The 20,159-nt window shown below is 37.6% G+C and overlaps 1 protein-coding gene across 2 annotated transcripts in view; it reads right to left on the reverse strand.

Moving 5' to 3' along the window:
- Positions 1–1,583: 1,583 nt before the first annotated feature.
- The window catches only part of LOC121320461 (rho GTPase-activating protein 20-like), a 36,576-nt gene continuing 18,000 nt past the window's right edge, over positions 1,584–20,159 (reverse strand). Inside the window, exons 4-15 of one of the 2 annotated variants that reach the window (XM_041258797.1) lie at positions 18,722–18,871; positions 18,512–18,553; positions 17,868–17,952; positions 15,185–15,262; positions 14,693–14,759; positions 11,010–11,201; positions 10,280–10,458; positions 8,820–8,981; positions 8,090–8,199; positions 6,798–6,987; positions 5,149–5,263; positions 1,584–4,024 (exon numbers count right to left, since the gene is read on the reverse strand). In XM_041258797.1, coding sequence (XP_041114731.1) covers positions 2,151–4,024; positions 5,149–5,263; positions 6,798–6,987; positions 8,090–8,199; positions 8,820–8,981; positions 10,280–10,458; positions 11,010–11,201; positions 14,693–14,759; positions 15,185–15,262; positions 17,868–17,952; positions 18,512–18,553; positions 18,722–18,871 — 3,244 coding nt within the window. In that variant the 3' untranslated portion in view covers positions 1,584–2,150. Of the gene's footprint in view, positions 4,025–5,148; positions 5,264–6,788; positions 6,988–8,089; positions 8,200–8,819; positions 8,982–10,279; positions 10,459–11,009; positions 11,202–14,692; positions 14,760–15,184; positions 15,263–17,867; positions 17,953–18,511; positions 18,554–18,721; positions 18,872–20,159 lie in introns of both variants that reach the window. The other variant, XM_041258796.1, reaches the window with a different exon arrangement.

The following is a 20,159-nucleotide window of genomic DNA, read 5'->3' on the forward strand; positions in this document are numbered from 1 at the left end:
ACCTTGCTTATAAAACAACAAACTACAAAACACTAACATCTCATGAGCCAAACGGTGGAAAAATAAAATAAAAAAATAATAAAATAATGAATGCTTATGTTTTCCTACTTGGTCAAAGAACACTGCCATGTCTACTTCCAGCAGATCTCAGATAATAAAGGATTGCTTGCTACCTTTACTTCAGGTCTATTGTAAGGCTTTTTAGCATGAGAAGGCGAGTTATGTCGCATAAATCATGACGGCGAAGAGAGTGACAACTTTATAAGCGGCGTGGAAACACGATCATTGACATCCCTATCATCAATTTGTATTTTATTCATAGTTCCAGGTTCACAACAGCTGCCTTGGCGCTGAGCTGAAACCTTTTTATGTGGATGTTTAGATTCCTCATCTCCATGAGAGTAACAAAGCTCAATGTTTTTATGGAAATTGGTAAATAGTAAATCATAAAAATATCCAAATAATTTCTGCACTTGTGTGCAACTTTCATCTAGACGTTTTGTACAATCCCTCTCCCGGAGTCATTTAAGCAAACAGATCTGCAAATGACATAAATCACCTGTGTATATTGGAGGCCCTGACTAAAAGACCTCAGCGGTCCGTATGCCTGAGAATGCAGTGAGCTGCTCTGTCTTTTACAATGTCATCCATCACTGCACTTATTTTTGATAGTGTAATTTACTATTAAAATACAATCATTCTAAACTACAGAAGTTGTTTTTTGTGGCATATGGATATACAGTAGTGACACTGAAACCTGAATTAATCAATTACCAATTGGACTGAACATTTGTAACTGGATAAGAGAGTTAGTTGCTTATTATATTTACTATTTATTTTAACCAGACTTTTCTCATACTTTTACAATAAATGTATCATATTTAACATGTTTGCCATGTTCTTTAACCGTACCCCTCTGTGCGTTATGATTTTTACCGTGTAATTGTACTAAGCTTCAATATAGTTTGCTTTTAATACGGTACAATTATATAAGGGGCTGTCCCTTAAAACTATGCAATGGTAATCTACCATGGGCATAGCTTTCCAAGTGTTAAAAACCAAATACATTTTTATTTTTGCAGCCTGCTGTGCAAAAAACAGATGTCAGGAGTTGCAATTCCAGGTTAGTTTGTTGGTTCTCATAGAACTATCAAAAGTGCAGGTTGCTTGCTAGTTACGTAGTCAAGGGTTAGCTTAGAACAGGTAGCGCAGTATGCCTATATTCTTCTTGATAATGCAGCCAAAGTTTACTGTTCTCCCTAACATGAAGAATTAAACAAAATAGATGTTTTGTATAATTAAATATACAGGCTTTGCTGCAAGTATATTACATGACTCATCACTGAAGCATATTGCTTACGCAACTCTATTGTCTGTCTTTGGATAACTGAAGAGCTCTCCATGCTTGGTTAACAGTGATTCATGGCTCTTAAGAGGTCCTCCGTATATTTTGCTTAAGGATTGTAACCAAACAAATATGGGCTTAGAGAACAAGAAAACATATTTCAGCACTTTACTGAAATGTCTGCTGTTTCTTGCTTTATTTTAGGTTTATACACAGCTAATACAGTTTCAGTTTGACCAGAATACCAGAATAAAATAGAATCTTATTTGGATCTTCCCTGAAAACAAGATTTACTCCAGAACAATACTTTGTTTTTATTAGTTACATTACAACAGATGTACACAGTTGAAATGGTGCTCATTTGCAGCAAATAATTTTTTGTTTATAAATCAGCAGCAGGACTTGCAAGTACAAAAATACACATTAATTTCTTATAGCTTACACAACAGTAACACAGCTTACTGCAGCATTTTGTACACAGATGTATACCATTGTAAATACTTAAAAAAAACAAAAAAAAAAAAAAAAAACACATTTTGTATGCATTACAATAGTAAAATCATATGTATGCATTATAGCAGCAGTGAAACAAGAATACTGTTTACATTAAAACTGCAAACCTCAAAATATACTCATTGAAAAGCATCCAAAGTTAACATAGATTTACCATTTTAAAACTATTTTCCTACATTTACATTGTAAAGGACAGTTCACTTGTAGCAGAAAAAGAACCAATTTTGACGTGACAGACAAGTTGTCATTTATTTACAATACATTATACGATATAGCTATTCCTTCATTTCATTTAGACAAAAGACTCTTCAGCGAAAAACATTTGGTCAAAATCTTCAAATTTTGGGTCGCTGCATCGCTTCTTTTGCCACTCATTTTTGCTTTGAATCACTGCATTGGCAACTTCCTGTGTTTTCTGCAAGCAGTTCTCAACATCTGTTTGGAGGAAATATTCCCTGACTGCCTTGGTGGCAGTTTGAGATAAGCAAAAGTTAGGCTCTACTTTATGACTCACACGCTCCGTATCATTACAATGAAGGTCAGTATTGGATATTTTGAGTTTAACGTCCTGAGACCTCTTTGCTGGTGTGCTGTTGCTTTCTTGACCAGCCAATCTCTGAAGGTTCTCCAGGGGAGAGGTCCAATCTCCTGTAGCAAAATGGACTACCGGCTCTGAGCAACGGCGTGCAGCCTGGCTCTTCGGACGATCCTCTTCTAAAGTAAAGGACTGTGACTGCTGTCCCCTCATGGGATAAACACCCAAGCAAGTGCTCTGTCCATAAAACACTGTTTGTGGGATGTGGCTATTACCTCCTGGTAACCTCTTGTCAAGTTTCAGTGTTGGAGGTCTTGAACTGTCCACCTGCTTCTTGCCAGCCTTGCTGCCCGCGCTCTCATGTAGCAGCCTAAGTGCCTTTACAGTCAGTCCCTTTTCTTTCGGCACATCTTGATAAAAGGGAGGAGTATTTTGCTGCATTTGATGGATAGCTTCCTGGTAGGAGGGCGGGGAGTGGTGTTTTATATCTATTTCATTTGCTGGGTCTTTAGGCGCAAAGGTCAGACGGGCTTGTCTTTCACTTTCCTGACAAACCGTTCCTGCTGGAGGTTTTGGCTTGTCAAAAACTGGGGACTTGGCAGGGCTTTTGTTTTTTTCTTCATTTTTGCTCCCACTTTCCTTTTTGAGGAAAGACCAACTTCTCATGGAAGGTGTATTGCTCTTCAACCATCTATTAGGGTGCAGAGTGAGGGAGCTCCTCTGAGACACCAATTCGTGGCTTTCCTTCGAACAGCCAGCTAGCTTGCTCTTTTCTGGCTTAGGAGAGGAACACATGGTCAAATCAGAATGTTTACTGGGGGAGAGCTGGTTTGATAACTGTTTAACAGTAGGTGAATGAGGAGAGCAGTTCCCTTGACTCTTCAGTGTTAAAGATTCATTGTGGAAACAGGGCTCTGTGGGAGTGAACACTGAGTAGTCAGAGTATTGCGAGAAGGCGCTGTCCAAGGAACTCATGGAGGACCTAGATGGGGAAGTGCCTGGAGAAGACAAACTGGAGCAGCTGGTGGTCAAGCAGAGGTTAAGTCTCAATGGAGGAGGCTGTTTAAGATTAAGTCTAGTTCTTTGCAAGTCTTTCCCATCATCACTAGGACTGGAAGGGCTTGGATTCCCCAATTCGATGCCCATGTTCAGGCTGCGTTTGATGAGTTCCTGGCCCTCCAGCTGTAAGGAGCGAAGCTGTTTGATATAGTCCTCTTCATTGTTTGTAAGTACTGCATCGTAGCTGGCCTTGCGTGTAACGACCTCATGTTGCTCAAAGTGCTGATCGAAGTTAGAAGGTTGGAGACCTATTGTTGGTTCAGAGCAGCGTCTGTGTCTCCTTAATTCCACTGGGCAGAGCAAGTCCTTCTCCAGATATTCTCTGTGGGGCCTGTTTTGATGCACCTCAGGAGAAAACTTCCTTGTCCTTGACAATGGGGGCAGCTGTAGATGAATGTCTTCATTCTCTGTCTGGTCTAAGTCACAGTCGCTTAAGGTAATGACAGAGTCCCTGCTTCGGTTATCTTGCCCACATTTACGCCGCAGATCCAATATGGGGGAATCAACATCATAATTCAGCTCATTTTCTAAACTGTCATATGAAGAGTAATTCATCTGGGACGTCGAAACATCTAGAACAGAGATAAAATGTATTGTCACTGACAGATTTTCATTATTGCTGTCATCCTATTTTCTCATTGTGCATGTAACACCATACAGCCTCCTTGAAGCCACTTCCCATGACCAGCACTGGCAAAATACAAGAGCAATGTTTAGCTTCTGAATTTAGATATGGTATAATACTATCCAATACTTTTACAGTATAATTATACCTAAAACAAGCCGGCTTAGCGCAGCTCTACTAATATAGCACCCTATAATTCCAGAAAGTTTCAAGTAAGACATTTTCATTTTAGCAATTAAAAAAAAAAAAAAACACACATCTCAGCTTGCTGTTTATAGTTGAAATTGTTATTTACACCCAGGCAGAGTTCTTATACGTCAACATTGTAATCTGTAGTTATTTAACTTTTTACACTAAGTACCAAGTAAAATAAGCTTCTTACAAAAATCCAGTTTTAAAATGTGTCATTTTTGAAGGGAAACCATTACAGGGAAAAAAAGTGTTTCCCCTCCTGAGCTATAACAAAACTTGAAGATTACATCTATACCAATCTTCAGCTCAGAGTAACTTTGATGAAGTTATACATTTTTTCAGAACTCATAAATTGATAATGTGGAAAGTACATTTTCAGGTTGGAGGAAGAGGGCGTTCCCAAAAAAGCAAACTACTTATGGGGATTGTAACCGCAATGGAATGTTAGTGAGTGCACAGCAAATCCAACTTAATGTGCATTGCAGAAACAAAGTAAAAGACACCTGCCCATTTTAGGGTTTTTGTATTAGAATTGTGGTCCCTATTCACAAAACTGATCAAATAAATAGATGATGAGTGTTTACATTCTCATACGTTAAACAGTTAAGAAAGGTTTTCTAAAGCACTAGATTTTATTAAAACATGCCTTATAACAACCCTTGAAATTTTGTAATTAGGGCCCATATGTTTGATAATGGCTTAAACAATAAAATAAACATCAAGATACACTTCTCATTGCGGCATCAACTGCAGAGTATAAATCTAATTTAAAATACAGGAGACAGTTAGTCCCAGCTAATTTAAATGAAATCTCTGTCAGCTTCTTAATTCTACTTAATTAACAATGCTAACAGCTATGAAAGAAAACATTTATTTTACCCGAGCCATGATCACTGCTGTCACTTTTCCTTGGCATGCTCCTAAACACTGAAACAATGTCTTCCCCGAAAATCTTGCTGCAGTTTTCTATTACAAACTGTACAAGCATGGAAATCTGAAATCAGAAAACAGTCTATTAGTTCACTTACAACATGATATTATTATCTATTTATTTATCGGATGCCTTACGGAGACTAATATTAATAGCAGTTTGCTCACCTTATGGCTACTTAACAATAAACACTTCATGTTTTGCATCAGCTTCTAAGAGTATTCCTTCCAGCGTCTCAATCTGGACAGTACACTCTCTATATATGAGGTCACTATCTATATACTCCAGATAATATATATAATATATATATATATATATATATATATATATATATATATATATATATATATATATACACACACACACACACACACACACACACACACACACACACACACACACACACTGTGCAAAAGTTTTAGGCAGGTGTGAAAAAATGCTGTAAAGTAAGAATGCTTTCAAAAATAGACATGTTAATAGTTTATATTTATCAATTAACAAAATGCAAAGTGAGTGAACAGAAGAAAAATCTAAATCAAATCCATATTTGGTGTGACCACCCTTTGCCTTCAAAACAGCATCAATTCTTATATATATATATATATATATATATATATATATATATATATATATATATATATATATATATATTAGGTGTTTCCTTTTTAGTGATACTAACAATGGACCAGCTCCAGGATGGCTAACTTTTTATTTTATTTAAATATGACTGAACTGTGCACCTGCACACCAACAGTGATTGTACCAAAAATATAAACCTGCCATGACTCTGTCAATAAGGTGTACTGTAGGGCCACCATGGAGAGCCAGCAACTCACATGTACAGTACTTTATTTGTTTAGTATTCATTTATGTAGTTTGTATTAGTTATTGTTGTCATGAATACCACTTAGTAACTGCATGGTGTTTCCTGATATATAACCTCTGGCACTCTATACGTAACTTGTAAAGAAGTATAACAATTCATATAAACACAATATATAATTTCACCCCGACCTTCTGTTGATGCTTGTCAAGTTGTGAAGCTTTAACAGTGTTGCAGTGGAAAGGTTATGTTGCATTTTACTATACATTGGAAAACCTAAAATCTAGTGTAAGCTGACTAGAGATTCTTGGAACTGATCTTGGAGACTAACCTATTGTTTGTAGAAGTTCCCATTAGATAAATCTGTAAAGCTGCCCATGGGGTGTCTGTGTTGTGTATAAATAGATGGCCTCTGCCAACCTGGCATGTTTCATGAGCACTACATTCATAATTGTAAAGGATGTAGTGAGATTTGTACATCTGTTTGTTACCTCTGATGAAGACGGTTTAACTGTCGAAACATTATTTTTCAATTTTTTCTTTTTAATTACTTTTATGTCTGGAAACCAAATAAAATATAAAAAAAGATAATGGGAAAGTGCAGTGTTTTCTCTGCTATATAAAAACAATGAAGCAATGAATGGCTTGACTCACAGCGTGACCTGTAACCCACGCCCAAGAGTTCTAATGGTATATGAATATAGCTTTATCTGTATTGGTTCCGCTTCAGATGTCAGCGTGGTGGTGGAATGATAAGGGCTTTACCTTCTTTACCTTCTTTGTGACTTCACTTTCAGTCTCTGGACTTGAAGTAGAAGGAGGCCACAGCATGCTGGGAGCAATGCAAACTGCCAGGTTGAATGCGTTCATCTGGTTCTCCTCTGACTGCTGCTCAATACAGTGCAGGATTGCAAAGAGATACCGCAGCAGGAGCACATTTGCTTTTGGGAGTTGTTCCATAAGCCTGTGAGAGAAGAACACAGAATAGACTAAGATCCTCATTTACTAAAAGTTTTTTCTTAGTTTTTCATCCTTTATTTTTTTTCGGTCGTATTAAGCCTGGGTTTTTACATCAGTGTTATTCATTAATAGCATTCAACCTACAATGTGCAAAATGATAGTATGTATTATACAGTGTACACTCGCAGTTTCACACATCTGTATGCACATAGTATAACATCTTCTTATAATGGTGTAAGTGTTCATTGGCTATTCATGTTGAGTTTATTTATCATGGAGGCGAGCAAACGGTACCAGAGAAAATGCATGATTAGAGGAATTCACTGTACAATTAACTATAAACAAATTGTGTATTAGGTTGGGGAGTTCATCATAATTTTAAAAGCTTAATACATTTATAATGAAGTGTTACATACATGGTATACATGTATAATAACTAACAACTACAAACACAAATGACACTTCAAACATTTATTTATAGCCTACTATTGTACATGCTAAAATACATACAAAAGTAGATGTCAACATAAGAAAATAAATTCCAACCAATATAAATAGACGGCTTACCCCCCCGGCCCATCCAAAAAATAAATAAAAAAAAAGTTGTGTTTTTTTTTTTTTTTTTTTTTTTCAATCTGTGCTGTCTGATTTTTACCCACATGTCAGATAATCGTAAACAGCATTTCATATGTGAAGTGTTCTAAATCTATGTACATTCTGCATGATAAAATGCACAATTTTAAATTAAGTTTACAAATTATAAACAAAATAGATATGAAATTATTTTCTATTTAATTTCCATTTGGATGCTGTAGGTGAGAGCCGTGTCGCTGTGTGTTTTTCTTGATCTCGTTTACATGCATTTTGATTAACAAGTTCCCCTTATTTCGTCATTGAGACAGGAAGCGATGTATGTGACCTGTGATAATTAAGCTTTAACAGGAAATGCGTTCATTAACGACCTCATCAATTTAAATTTCAAAGCATTAACACATTTCATTTGAAAATAATTTGTTACTAAAGCTCTTGTTACTATACCACGAGTTCGATACAATAACACTGCTTTTGAAAATCCTGCCCTATGTCTTGTGTTGACTAAAAATGACCTTTGTATGGCTTGTATTTTCTCTTCATGACGCTCTTTGTCTATCACGTTGACCCACTTTTCATACAAGTCTACAGAAAGGATGCTTCCAGGAATGTTCCGGAGAAAGTCCTGTTTGACAAGGAAAACTAGAATGTGAAATGTACATTTTAAACCCATCAAATATCGAGAGGCAATCAAATGCTAGTTGAAGACATCAGACACTGAAATTACTCTATTATTTGTATATGTTCTAGAAGCAAAAATTACATTTATTTTCTTTACACCCCTATAAGTAGGCAGAACTGAAAACAAATGTGATTCTGAACACAATAACCAAATACCTTGATTGTTCAGATCAAAGCACAAATGATTTGCCAAGCTCGTTACGAATGTAACTTGAATGATTTCCCCCCACCCCCACGCCCCCATTAGCTTATTAACTCATCATTCAACTATCCTCCCCTCCAGTATGTTCAGATCTCTGCCACCCACAGCATGGCATTTACACAGGGAATGGTTTAAGAAAAGCTCATTGGCAGACCAAATGATAGATCATCAAATAAAAAGGAGAAGTGTGCAGGTTGTCAGGTGCAAGCTTAACAAAACAACCCAGGAACGGTATTTCTATCATTAATATGTAACACTGAATGTTACTAAACTTCATTGAGCAGATGTGGAAATAAAGAATCCCATGGGGGTGAATGCCCTTCAATTATTTCTGATTGAGCTGCCAAAAGCCTTTGAAATACCTTGAACACAGCAGCCGTCACGAAGACAGATTCACAGGCAACAAGCACTTCAGCTCCCAAATTCAGCTTGTCCCTTAATTCTCGGCAGGCTTTTGCATTAGCAGAGCGTCGGAAAATGCCTCTGGTAAATGGACCTTCTTGAAAAAGAAAGCCCAGCATGTCCTTAAAATCAGAGAGGGATAAAAAAAAAAAAAAAAAAAAATATTTTAACCTTCACCAATTTCAGATTAGCTATTATTTCCTCTTATTAGCAACTTTTGATATTGGCATGTAACCTAGTTCTGATAAGAAATAATAAATAAAGCTACAACTAGCAATTTAATCTATTTCTGCAAGGAGGTACTGTATGAATCTCTTTTCGTTACAATAGCTACCATGGGTAAAGGGTTAACTGGTAACATTGTCTCATCCTGAGAGGCAGACTACTGCTCCACACAGAGGAGATTTACATATGAATAAAATGTGGTGCACAGTAGAAATATAGCAGTCAGACTATGGGGATCTTCATGTATGTACACTATCGTGAACTAGAGACTATGACTTTAGCGTGTTTTAATTAGTAGTATTATAAAACAAAAGACAACCATTGTCTAATTATAGCTTATGTTTAAAGCATGTTTAAAGTTATGACATAATGTATACAGTAGGTATATATTCAAGTACAAAATGATTTTACTGATTTACAGTACAAAGCAGAGTATGTGAAATAACCTTCAGTATGTGAAACCTTACACTGTGTTTGCACTGTTGCCTGGAAGTATGACACTAGCACAATGAACTTCTTATTGTGACGGAACAATGACCCAAGTCCAATCAGTGCTAGCGCCTCTTAATATCAGTGAATAAAAATTATACATTTGGGTCCCTGACAACTTTATTTGACTTGAACTAGAAACAGTGTGTAAAATGTGAGTCCCTGGCTTTTGAAATGTAGCTGTTACACCAGAAGCTTAACAGAGTTGGGGCAGATCAATACTTGGTCGATTGGATGGGTCAGATTTTCACTTGAGTATCAAGTGCAGCAACAGTGGTGCTGATGGTCCAGTAAGAGTCACTTTTCCCATTATGTCAGATAAGTTAAATGTATTAAACTGTGGTTCTGCAAACTGAGGTAAATCCTGCCTTGGCTAAATCTCCCCACCCAACATGTGCAAATGATATCCTGTTACAGTACTTGTGATTTAAACTGATATACAGAATTTTACATTAAGTGACATGACTTCTACTTCATAAGACATAGATGGTTATGTGCGATTACAAAATAAAAATTTTAGTCATGACACATGTAGTTGTGACACCACATCAATTATAGCGTAAATAATCACACTAAGTGAATTGTCAAATGTAACTAAAAATGTAACTAATGTAACGTAAGACTAAAAGCACTGTGAAGAATTTGATAAACATCTGACATTTCAGTGAAGCGAGAAGTCACTCTACACTCAGTGGGTTCTCCTTACCATGACTGGCTTGGGCAGATTGTCACCCTCGCAGATGGATTGCAGTGGCAGCCCAAAGAGTCTGCCCGGCGTGGGAGGCGTTGGAGATAGAGGCATGCTGTCGAGCTGAGTCCCAGAGCCACGCCAGAAGGCCCAGTTGATAATCGATCTTTTCCTCTTAAAGGATTTTTGGCTGGGCTCTGAGGGGGGTGGGAGGAGGTTAGGGTTAGGGCACTTGTTTCCATCAAGACATAAACAAAGCATAATTTCAGTATTTGCTTGCCAGCAGTTGCTATGGCTTGGTAGATTAAGATAAACTCTACCTGCTTGTGGGCTATTTGTTTTGTCAAGCCACTTTATAAATGGAGGAGAACCATGCAGACATAGCTCAGCAAGTACATGTAATAAAAGTTGTACTCTATTATTTTTATTAAGTAATGGGCACTATTGCTGGTTTATAAAAAAAAAAAAAAATGTTAATTGATTAAACCTAAGCCTGTAGGAATTTGAGAAAACAGATTGCGTTGCCCTGAAATAGTTTTCTCTCCCCTGAGGTCCACTTTATAACTCCCAGCTTCTTAACTTCTCCTGAAAACACAGAAACAGAATATGTTTAAGAAACTCCCAAAGTGTCTCATGTGAGCCGGATTCTTTGCTGGGCCCCACCTCCCTCTGTCAATTCAGCAGAACGGGCGTCCAATATTCAGTGTTCTGAGTGAATGGGTCCTCTGTGAGGTACAGTAGGGCTTACCAGTTAATTGCTGGGATGTGGCCAAGCGTCTAGGCTTCAGTATGAACTGGCACTGTGTCTCCAGGGGTAGCTGCTGCAGAAGGATGGTACCCTGGAGGTCATGAGGGAAGGCTGTGTCCATGATCCCTGCTGACATCTGTGCAATCGGCTCACGCATGTGACTCGTTTTGATACTGAAGGGATACTCGTGCCCTGGAAGTAAAGAGGGAGAGAGACATGCCTGAATATCCTTGGCAAGTCATCCAAACACCACAAAATCACCTGCATTTTAAGACCTGTAATGGCCCCAAAAAGTATTTTTCCACTGCAGCAGCATTTGTTCTGACCTGTGTAAGTTTATGATTCCAACTTCCAACTCTTATCTAGAGTTATTTTAACTTGTTTTGTTCATCCTTAATTGGATAAGATTTTCATAAGGCTAAAGAAAAAGGTTTGCTAACCTATAATATATTATATACACAGTACCAGTCAAAAGTTTGAGTACACTTGCTGGAAACTAGGTTTATTTCATAATTGACAATGTTTTACGTTGTATACGTTTCTGTAAATATTTGAAAATGAAAACACATTTTACAATATACAAAACAAAACGTAAGGAGTATCAAAGCAATCTTCAAGAAAATTGAAAATTGTCTCTAAATCTTGGATTCTTCAAAGTAACCACCCTTTGCTAATAACAGCCTCACAAACACGAGGCATTCAGTTAACAAGTTTCAGCAAGAAATCACCCGACATGTCTTCCCAGCTCTTCTGCAGCAATTCCCAGAAATGTAGGGCACTTGTGGGTAGCTTTGCTTTGACTCTTCTGTCCAGTTCGTCCCATACAAGTTCTATGGGATTGAGGTCTGGAAACTGGGCAGACCAGGTCATTAGATTGAGTTGTCCTTCACTTTCCTTCTTCGCCAGATAGTTCTTGCACAAATTTGAGGTGTGTTTCGGGTCATTACCTTGCTGAAGAATGAAGGACTGCCCAACTAGCCGTAATCCTGATGGAATGGCATGCATTTGAAGTATGCTATGATAGCTATGCTGGTTGAGCTTGCCATGGACTTGGTAAAGATCACCAACTCTGTCACCAGCAAAGCAACCCCAGACCATCACACTGCCTCCTCCATTCTTGAAAGTGGGAACCACACGTGATGAACTCATGCGCTCATCCTCTCTGTGTCTTACAAATACTCGGCGGTTGGACCCAAATATTTCAAATTTTGACTCATTGGTCCATAAGACCAACTTCCACTCCTCAAACGTCCAGTTTCTGTGTTTTTTGGCCCAGGCAAGTCTCTTTCTCTTATTCTGCACTCTTAACAATGGTTTCTTTGCAGCAATTCTTCCAGTTAGGCCAGCTTCACGCAGTCTCCTCTGAACAGTTGATTTTGAAACATCTGTACTTCTAGTAGCATTTAGCTGCGCTTGTATTTCAGGGGCAGTTAATCGCCAGTTCCACAGACTTGTGACTCGAATGAACTTGTTCTGTAATTCTAAAGTCAACCTTGGCCTGCCTGACCTTGTTTGGTCCTCATGAGTGCCAGTTTCTTCAAATCATTTGATGGTCTTGGCCACAGCAGTTACAGACACTTGCAAAGACACTTGTCTTTTTTCTTTTCTTAACTGAGCGTATTTTGCCATTTTCTGCCCCCTTACATTCAGGAATGACAAACTTGTGCCTATGCTACCTATATCTAAAGTAATCATGGATGCTCATCTGTTAACAGTAATTGGTGACAAAAGGTTAATTAGGTCTCAGAGAACATCTAACAAAGACACTTTTATACTTAGGCCAGTGTTCTAACACCGTGTTATACACATTTCAGACTTTTAACTGACTTGGGCTTCAGACTGAAATCCCCTTGCTTTGGGTGACCATTTCATTGAAATTGACAAGATTTACATTTTCATTTAAAAATTAAATTTTTGAATGCAATTCACTTAAGTGTTTATAGACAAGTTTATACAGTTAAAAGCATAGATAATCATGAAAAAACTGGTTTCAAGCAGATTTACTCAAACTTCTGACTGGTACTGTGTAATAATATATATATATATATATATATATATATATATATATATATATATATATATATATATATATATATATATACACACACACACACACAGTGCCTATAGGAAGTATTTACCCCCCCTTTTGGACATTTGTTGTGTTACAACATGAAATCTTGATGCATATAAATGGCATTTTTTTCCCCTTTGATTTTACACAACCTACTCAACACTTTCAAGGTGTGAAAAAATGGGGGGGTGAAAAAACAAATCAATTAAAAATAAAAACCTGAAAAGTCTTCATTAGATAAGTATTCACCCCCTTTGCTATGACACTCCTAAATAAGCTCAGGTGCAACCAACTGCCTTCAGGATTCACACAATAAGTTAAATAGAGTCCATCTGTGTGGAATAAAAGTGGTTCACATGATTTCAGATTAAATACACGTGTCTCTATAAGGTCCCTCAGTTGGGTAGTGCATTCAAAGCAAAGATATTACCATGAAGACCAAGGACCTTTCAAAACAACTCCGGGATAAAGTTGTGGAAGGGCACAGATCAGGGGAGGGGTATAAAAAGATTTCAAAGGCTTTGAATATCCCTTGGCGCACAGTCAAGTTGATCATTAAGAAGTGGAAAGTATACGGCACCACCCAGAATCTGATTAGAGCAGGCCGTCCTCCCAAACTGAGTAGCCGGGTAAGAAGGGCATTGGTCAGAGAATGACAACTCTGAAAGACCTACAGTGTTCCATGGCTGAGATGGGAGAAACTGTCCATGTGTCAACAATAGCTCAGGTACTCCACAAATCTGGCCTGTATGAAAGAGTGGCAAGAAGGAAGCCATTTCCTGCTTGGAATTTGAAAAAAGGCATGGTAACACCATCCCTACTGTGAAGCATGGTGGTGGCAGCAGCATCAAGCTATGGAGATGCTTTTCATCAGTAGGGACTGGGGAGTCAGGGTAGAGGGCAAAATGGATGGAGCTAAATACAGGCAAATCCTTGAGGAAAACCTGCTTCAGTCTGCAAAACACCTAAGACTGGGCAGAGATTCACCTTTCAGCAGGACCCCAAGCACAAAGCCAAAGCGACACTAGAGTGGCTTAAAAACAAGAAAGTGAATGTCCTAGAGTAGGCCAGTCAAAGCCCGGACTTGAATCCGATTGAGAATATGTGACAAGACTTGAAGATTGCTGTCCACCAACGATCCCCGTCCAACTTGACAGAGCTTGAACAATTTTGCCAAGAAAAATGGGCAAATATTGCATGATCCAGATGTACAAACCTGGTAGATACTTACTCCAAAAGACTCACAGTTATATTTGCTGCTAAATGTGGCTCTACCAAGTACTGACTCAGGACGGTGAATACTTATCTTACCAAGACAATTCCGCCCCCCCCCCCCCCAATTAACTGTTGTTTCACAATACAAATTATCTTGCCTCTTCAAAGTGTTGAGTAGGTTGTGTAAATCAAAGGAAAATAAACTCCCATTTAAATGCACCAAGATTTCAGGCTGTAACACAACAAATGTCCAAGGGGGGTGAATGAATATACTTACTATAGGCATGTGTATGTATGTATGTATGTATGTATGTGTGTAATATATATATATATAAAGTTTTCCTGTCTGTTTTTTCAAGCACTTTTAGTGGCTAAGATTATCTTTGGGTTTACTTACCAATAAGGGGATATGGAGCATTTTCTTTGCCTGAGCTGACCCAAAGCTGATAGTCTTTTACACAACCCTGCAGTAGGAAAAAAAAAAGTATATATTAAATATATATATATACACACACACACACACACACAGCTGACAACTAGGCACATGCATCTTGATATTAACAACAAATGTTTTGCACTTTATCTACTGAAACTGATGATTTTATAAATATGCTCAGTATGCTTGTTTTTTGCAGGAACTTCCTTTGATAAACTACTCAAATGACAACCTAGTCAATACATTTTCAACTCTGAAGGTGTTAAATCTTACCAAAAAAACCCCAAAAACCCCCTAAGACAGTCCTAAAAATCAAACAAAGAGAAGAACACATATAGCGAAAAACAGCACACTCCAATGATGCATATCACAGTGCAAGAGAAAGAGCTGGTTGTGCATGTAGCTTTCTGTGCTATACGAGTCATTGGGATTGGGAATTTTACAGTAACTTACAGTAATGCCAAACTGCTGCAGCGCCATCTTGATGGCATCATCTGCTGTGTCTGTGTTCCCAACCGACAGAGTCTTAGACTAAACAGGAACAAAAAAAACTCCATATGAAAACAGTTCATAAAATGTACTCAACTGCCTAATGTGAAAAACTACAAGCACATGCTGTGTTTGCATACGTACTGTACAAGAAGGCAATGCTGTGTTTCATCCGCTGGGTTTTTGCTTGCCAAGGTCGCATTAGACAGAAAGTTTAAATATTTCTTCCCGGCAGCAAATAAAATACCTTTGTGTAACATGTAAAACCCCAGAAATATCATTTTTTTCAATACATGTAAATGGTGCATATAGTGCTGTCTATATGTGCAAGAAGAGTGTACAAAATGATATAACAAAATCTATGTAGATGCTATGGGGCAGATTAAGAAATTATCAAAAGATGTTCCACATGTGACTTTTCCATCTGTTAATCCTGCACTTAAAACAACTAAGAGCTAGGGGCTGTCTGGCTCCATAGCAGCAGTCTGAAAAATAGGGCCAAATCTGACCTAGTAAAGCCCCAGTTATTGATCAGTCAAGCTACTGCATGATGCAGCCACAGTCTGAATCAGCATGTAACACACAGAGAGAGTTTAATGTGTCGTCATCTACAAACACATCAAATAAAATCTATCATTCTAATACCTACTGACCTGCCACTGAGAATTATTGTCAATTATTTATGCAGCAATATCTGATTTTTTAATGTGCCACTGTGGCCAGTAAACTTTGCTCTATATGGAAGAGTTTAGAGGAATGGTCAGTGTCCCTCCAGGGCACTTTATAACCTTAATCATTTGAATCACAGTTGCCCTGGATATTGTGTCTACACAGGGGTGAAATTCTGTCGGTACTCAATTTAATGTGGGTACTTAATTTAATGCATTCACAGGGTACCTGGCCTCATTGTATCTGCTTTTCATCCAACACCCATGCATTCCGTCCACTCTTACACAATGCCACCAGCTGCACTGTGTATGGCCACTATACAGCTTTCATTCAGCACAGTCCATGTTGCTTGCATTTGACTCCTCATGCTGCTTCGGTTTCTGTTAGCTGCTATTGGCCAGCAATAACGTCAGTATAAATCACTGCATGTTGATTCGCTGAGCTTCCATTTTTATCTAATTTCACTTTGGCAGGCGTCACAAATCAGAATCGGGATACAGATTCCCCCTTTCCAACCACTGGCCCAACTTGCAAGGTGCATGTTAAGTATAGTAATCAATATTTTGTTTTATTGTGATCCTAGTATTTTCTGTTTTATAAGGACTGTAATAAAGGAAAACCAAAACAGTAAGGTGTTGTTTTCTTTGTACAATGCCCCCTTTTCGAATTTGTTTTACGTTTAATTTAAATTTGAGTTTTCACTTACATCAAAAAAAGGCATAAGTAAACCACATTAATCATATTACTTTATGAAATGTGTATTTTGCCATTTTGTTTATTGTGCAGAAACCAGAGTGCCAGGGATTTAAAAAAAACAACAACAAAAAAAAGTGGTCTACTTTTATATTGTTCAAAAATCTTTTTCTGGAAAATATCATTGTAATTAATCTACACAGAAACACAAGTAGAAGCACACAACATATTATTGTAGGATAAGTAATTGTTTGACCTTCTTGTATAATCTTTTCATAGCATAGTTTTTTGGTTTTTTTATAACATTTTTCATCCCTTTTTTAGGATATCTTGGAACAAAACTCCCCCTCTAGAGCAGTTACTGCACAGTGTAATATTTCTTGATGCTCATCATTTATGGTTTAACTTGCGTGTTATATTACAGTACATGAGTGATACATGCAGTGGGTACAAAGCTTTCAGTATTTTCAGCTTCCTTCTTCATGGCGAATTGGTTATATTTTATTTTGGCTTATTTTGTATTCAAATGCATTTTGCACAAATATGTATAATTTTTTTTAAGTATTGGCATTCAAATTGTTTCCATTTTTGAAATGTTTACACCCGGCTGAGCATAAGAGTACCTGTACTTTTTTGTTGCAAATTTCACCGCTGGTTCTACCATATGCAGTGTGGTACAGTATGGGAGATTTTGTGTCAAACCTCTGTAAATGTAATTTATCACACCTTTTTCCCTGATATGAAGGGCTTCACCTACAACTACAGGTTACAATGGCTGAATAGCATAGCGCCCATGCTAAGATAGCTTTGTGAATGGCTTGAGAGAGCTGTTAGAAGAAGCTGGGTGTTTTTGAACATTTTGTTAGGATTGTCAAGATTTTAACCCCTGCAGTGTCTAACGATCAATGAAGTGAAAACTGGTGTGTATAAAAAGACGGAATCTGATTACTGCAGTGTAAGGTATACCACTAATGACAAATACACTTATTGTCAACATGTCTCATTTATATCTAATATCTACATGTATGTTTATTTCATTAGATACAAACACATTGTTTGTTTCTATCAGTAACAGAACAGATTCAAACAGGTTGGAATTTGGCCTCAGTAAGGATTGCTGTCTGGCCAGCCTAGTATCTGTCTCTCTAATGCTGACAAGTAGTGCTTGTGAGAAAACTCAATCCCTGAGGTGGGATCTGACATTAACATTTCTTTGGACCCTTCCAAAATCACATGATTAATTTAGCTACAGAAAACAGAAGAATTATCTTGATAAAGTACTTACATATGCACCATTCCCAACATCTCTTGCAAACAATTTTAAAAGAATGCTTTTAGGGTCATCTTTTTCTTTTTCTTCTGTGATTCGGCTATGCAAAAATGAACGAATAAATAATCATTTTCAAATTACACTTTATAACAATCTTAATACTGAACATATGATAAGATATAGAACTCAAAGACAATGCCTTGAATTGAGCAGCACCTAGCTATTTGCAGGAGCTACTGACCGCGTATCTCCCAAATCACACTCTTAGATCACAGGAAGTGGGGCTGCTCATTGTTCCCAGGGTCAATAAAATCAATACGAGGGGGAGGGCTTTTTCTTTTAGAGCCCCGAAACTATGGAATGCTCTACCTCCATGTGTTAGGGAAGCTGGGTCTGTGGGTATTTTAAGTCTAAACTTAAAACACATTTTTTATAAAATGGCATTTTTATCTTAGTGGTTTTTATGCAACATAACTGCTAGCTTTTAATTATTATTTTTTTTATTATTATTTGCATATTTTGTATTTTATTGTATTTTTATGTATTTATCTACAGTGCCTTGTGATACTTCAGTATGAAAGGCACTATATAAATGACATACATAAATAAAACACATGCAAAAGGCAGGTCTAATGTTACACATATTAAAATGTCATTACCTCTTAATAAATGACAGCCATTTTTCTTTCTGTTCCACCGAACTGAAAAAAACAACAACATTCACAGTCTATTGCACACTCAAGTAATATAAGAAATAAAAAAATATAGCATGCATATACAACACAGTAGAGTATATAGAATTACCACTGAACTGCTGTCACTTGACATTGGGCAGGGTAAGCAGTAAGCAATATTCAGTGAATGCCTACCTGAAGGTAGCAACACAGTTGGTGGTAGGCCAGCCCATCACAAAGGACCGGTTGTGGTTAGTGCTCCCCTCACACACCTCGTCTGTGCAGGACGCGGTCCACATCTCACAAATCCGGACATGGTTCTTTAGTTTGAAGTGTGAAGCTGATCTGCAAACAATAACAATGCTGCTACTTCTTTAGTCATATAAGGGCCAACTGCAAGGTGTTGTCTGGTGGACACCTGCCCATTACTCGAGGTTTCTAATCTCTGATAACATGGGCTAGCAGCTGAGACACTCAGAAGGTGGATTGAGTTTCAAGACCTAGGTGGTGATTTCCAGTTGGCTGCTAGGAACGAAACTCCTCAACAACTATGAATGAATAGTTTCCATTAGAGGAAGTCAGGCAGGGGGTTACTATAGTGTTCAAAAGAGCAACACTATAAGTAAAAGCAATACAAGTTTTGTAGACTGTAAAGCGTCATGGTTTAAAATTTTATTTGCCTAGGTACCAGAGGTAAGTAGTTGCCATTTGTATATACCACTGTTGCCAATGAGTCAAACTGAAGAGATTTACAGATTTCCTACATCTGTATTCATAATACTGAAGAATCAAATAGACTGAACCGAGTCAAGAGCAATGCTGGTTTTGTCATGACTTAGGCTGCATTCACACTGGGTTAGTTTCCAACGGCCTGGTTCATTTGGTTTGAAGCAATCTGTATCAATTTGCTTGCTGTTCACACTTAACTGTGAGCAAAAGGACTGACTTCATTTGGATGCAGGCTAAAGTTAGTTTATTTTGGTTATTTTCCATTTTTTTCAGGACCAAGTTAGTTTGTTTCTATTACAGTTTGCAAGTGTACTCAGTTCGTATGGTCTGTGAACCAGACGTTTACCGTATCCTGCAAGTCATCGTGGTATCTTGAAAGATGACAGCTATTTATATATTGCTCTGGTTTTTAAATAGCATATTTTAGATATATTGAGGAAGAAAGCACGGCTTGGATTCTGGTGTCTGACTGGAAGTTTTGGGTAAAATGTACTAATCAAGCACAATGCTGTTAGCAAGTTTTTAGTAAATGCTTTGCAACAGCAGTTTTCCTTTTACTGTTCAGCATTAGACCAATTTTTAATTATCGATGTTCCTGCATAAATTCTCAAAAATGGGGTGGAGGTAGTGCAAATGAGGGCTCTCAAATTTTATAATGAGATGTACCAAAGTTGCCCGCAATTGCAACACTTACAGTTGCATCAATTTGTTAAGAACTTTTGAAAGCACATTTCCAGTCCCAATTAGCAAAATTTTAAAAGTCAGTATGGAAAACACTATCCCATAACCATTGCTGTTGTGACTGCAACAAGAAAGAGAGACACTGTCTTCAGCAAGAACAAGTGGCTTATAGGATGAAAAGAGGGTATTTCGTTCCCACATTTATTTTCTGTTAACGGTGGCC

This window comes from Polyodon spathula, chromosome 9, assembly GCF_017654505.1.
Source record: "Polyodon spathula isolate WHYD16114869_AA chromosome 9, ASM1765450v1, whole genome shotgun sequence".
Lineage (NCBI taxonomy): Eukaryota > Metazoa > Chordata > Actinopteri > Acipenseriformes > Polyodontidae > Polyodon > Polyodon spathula.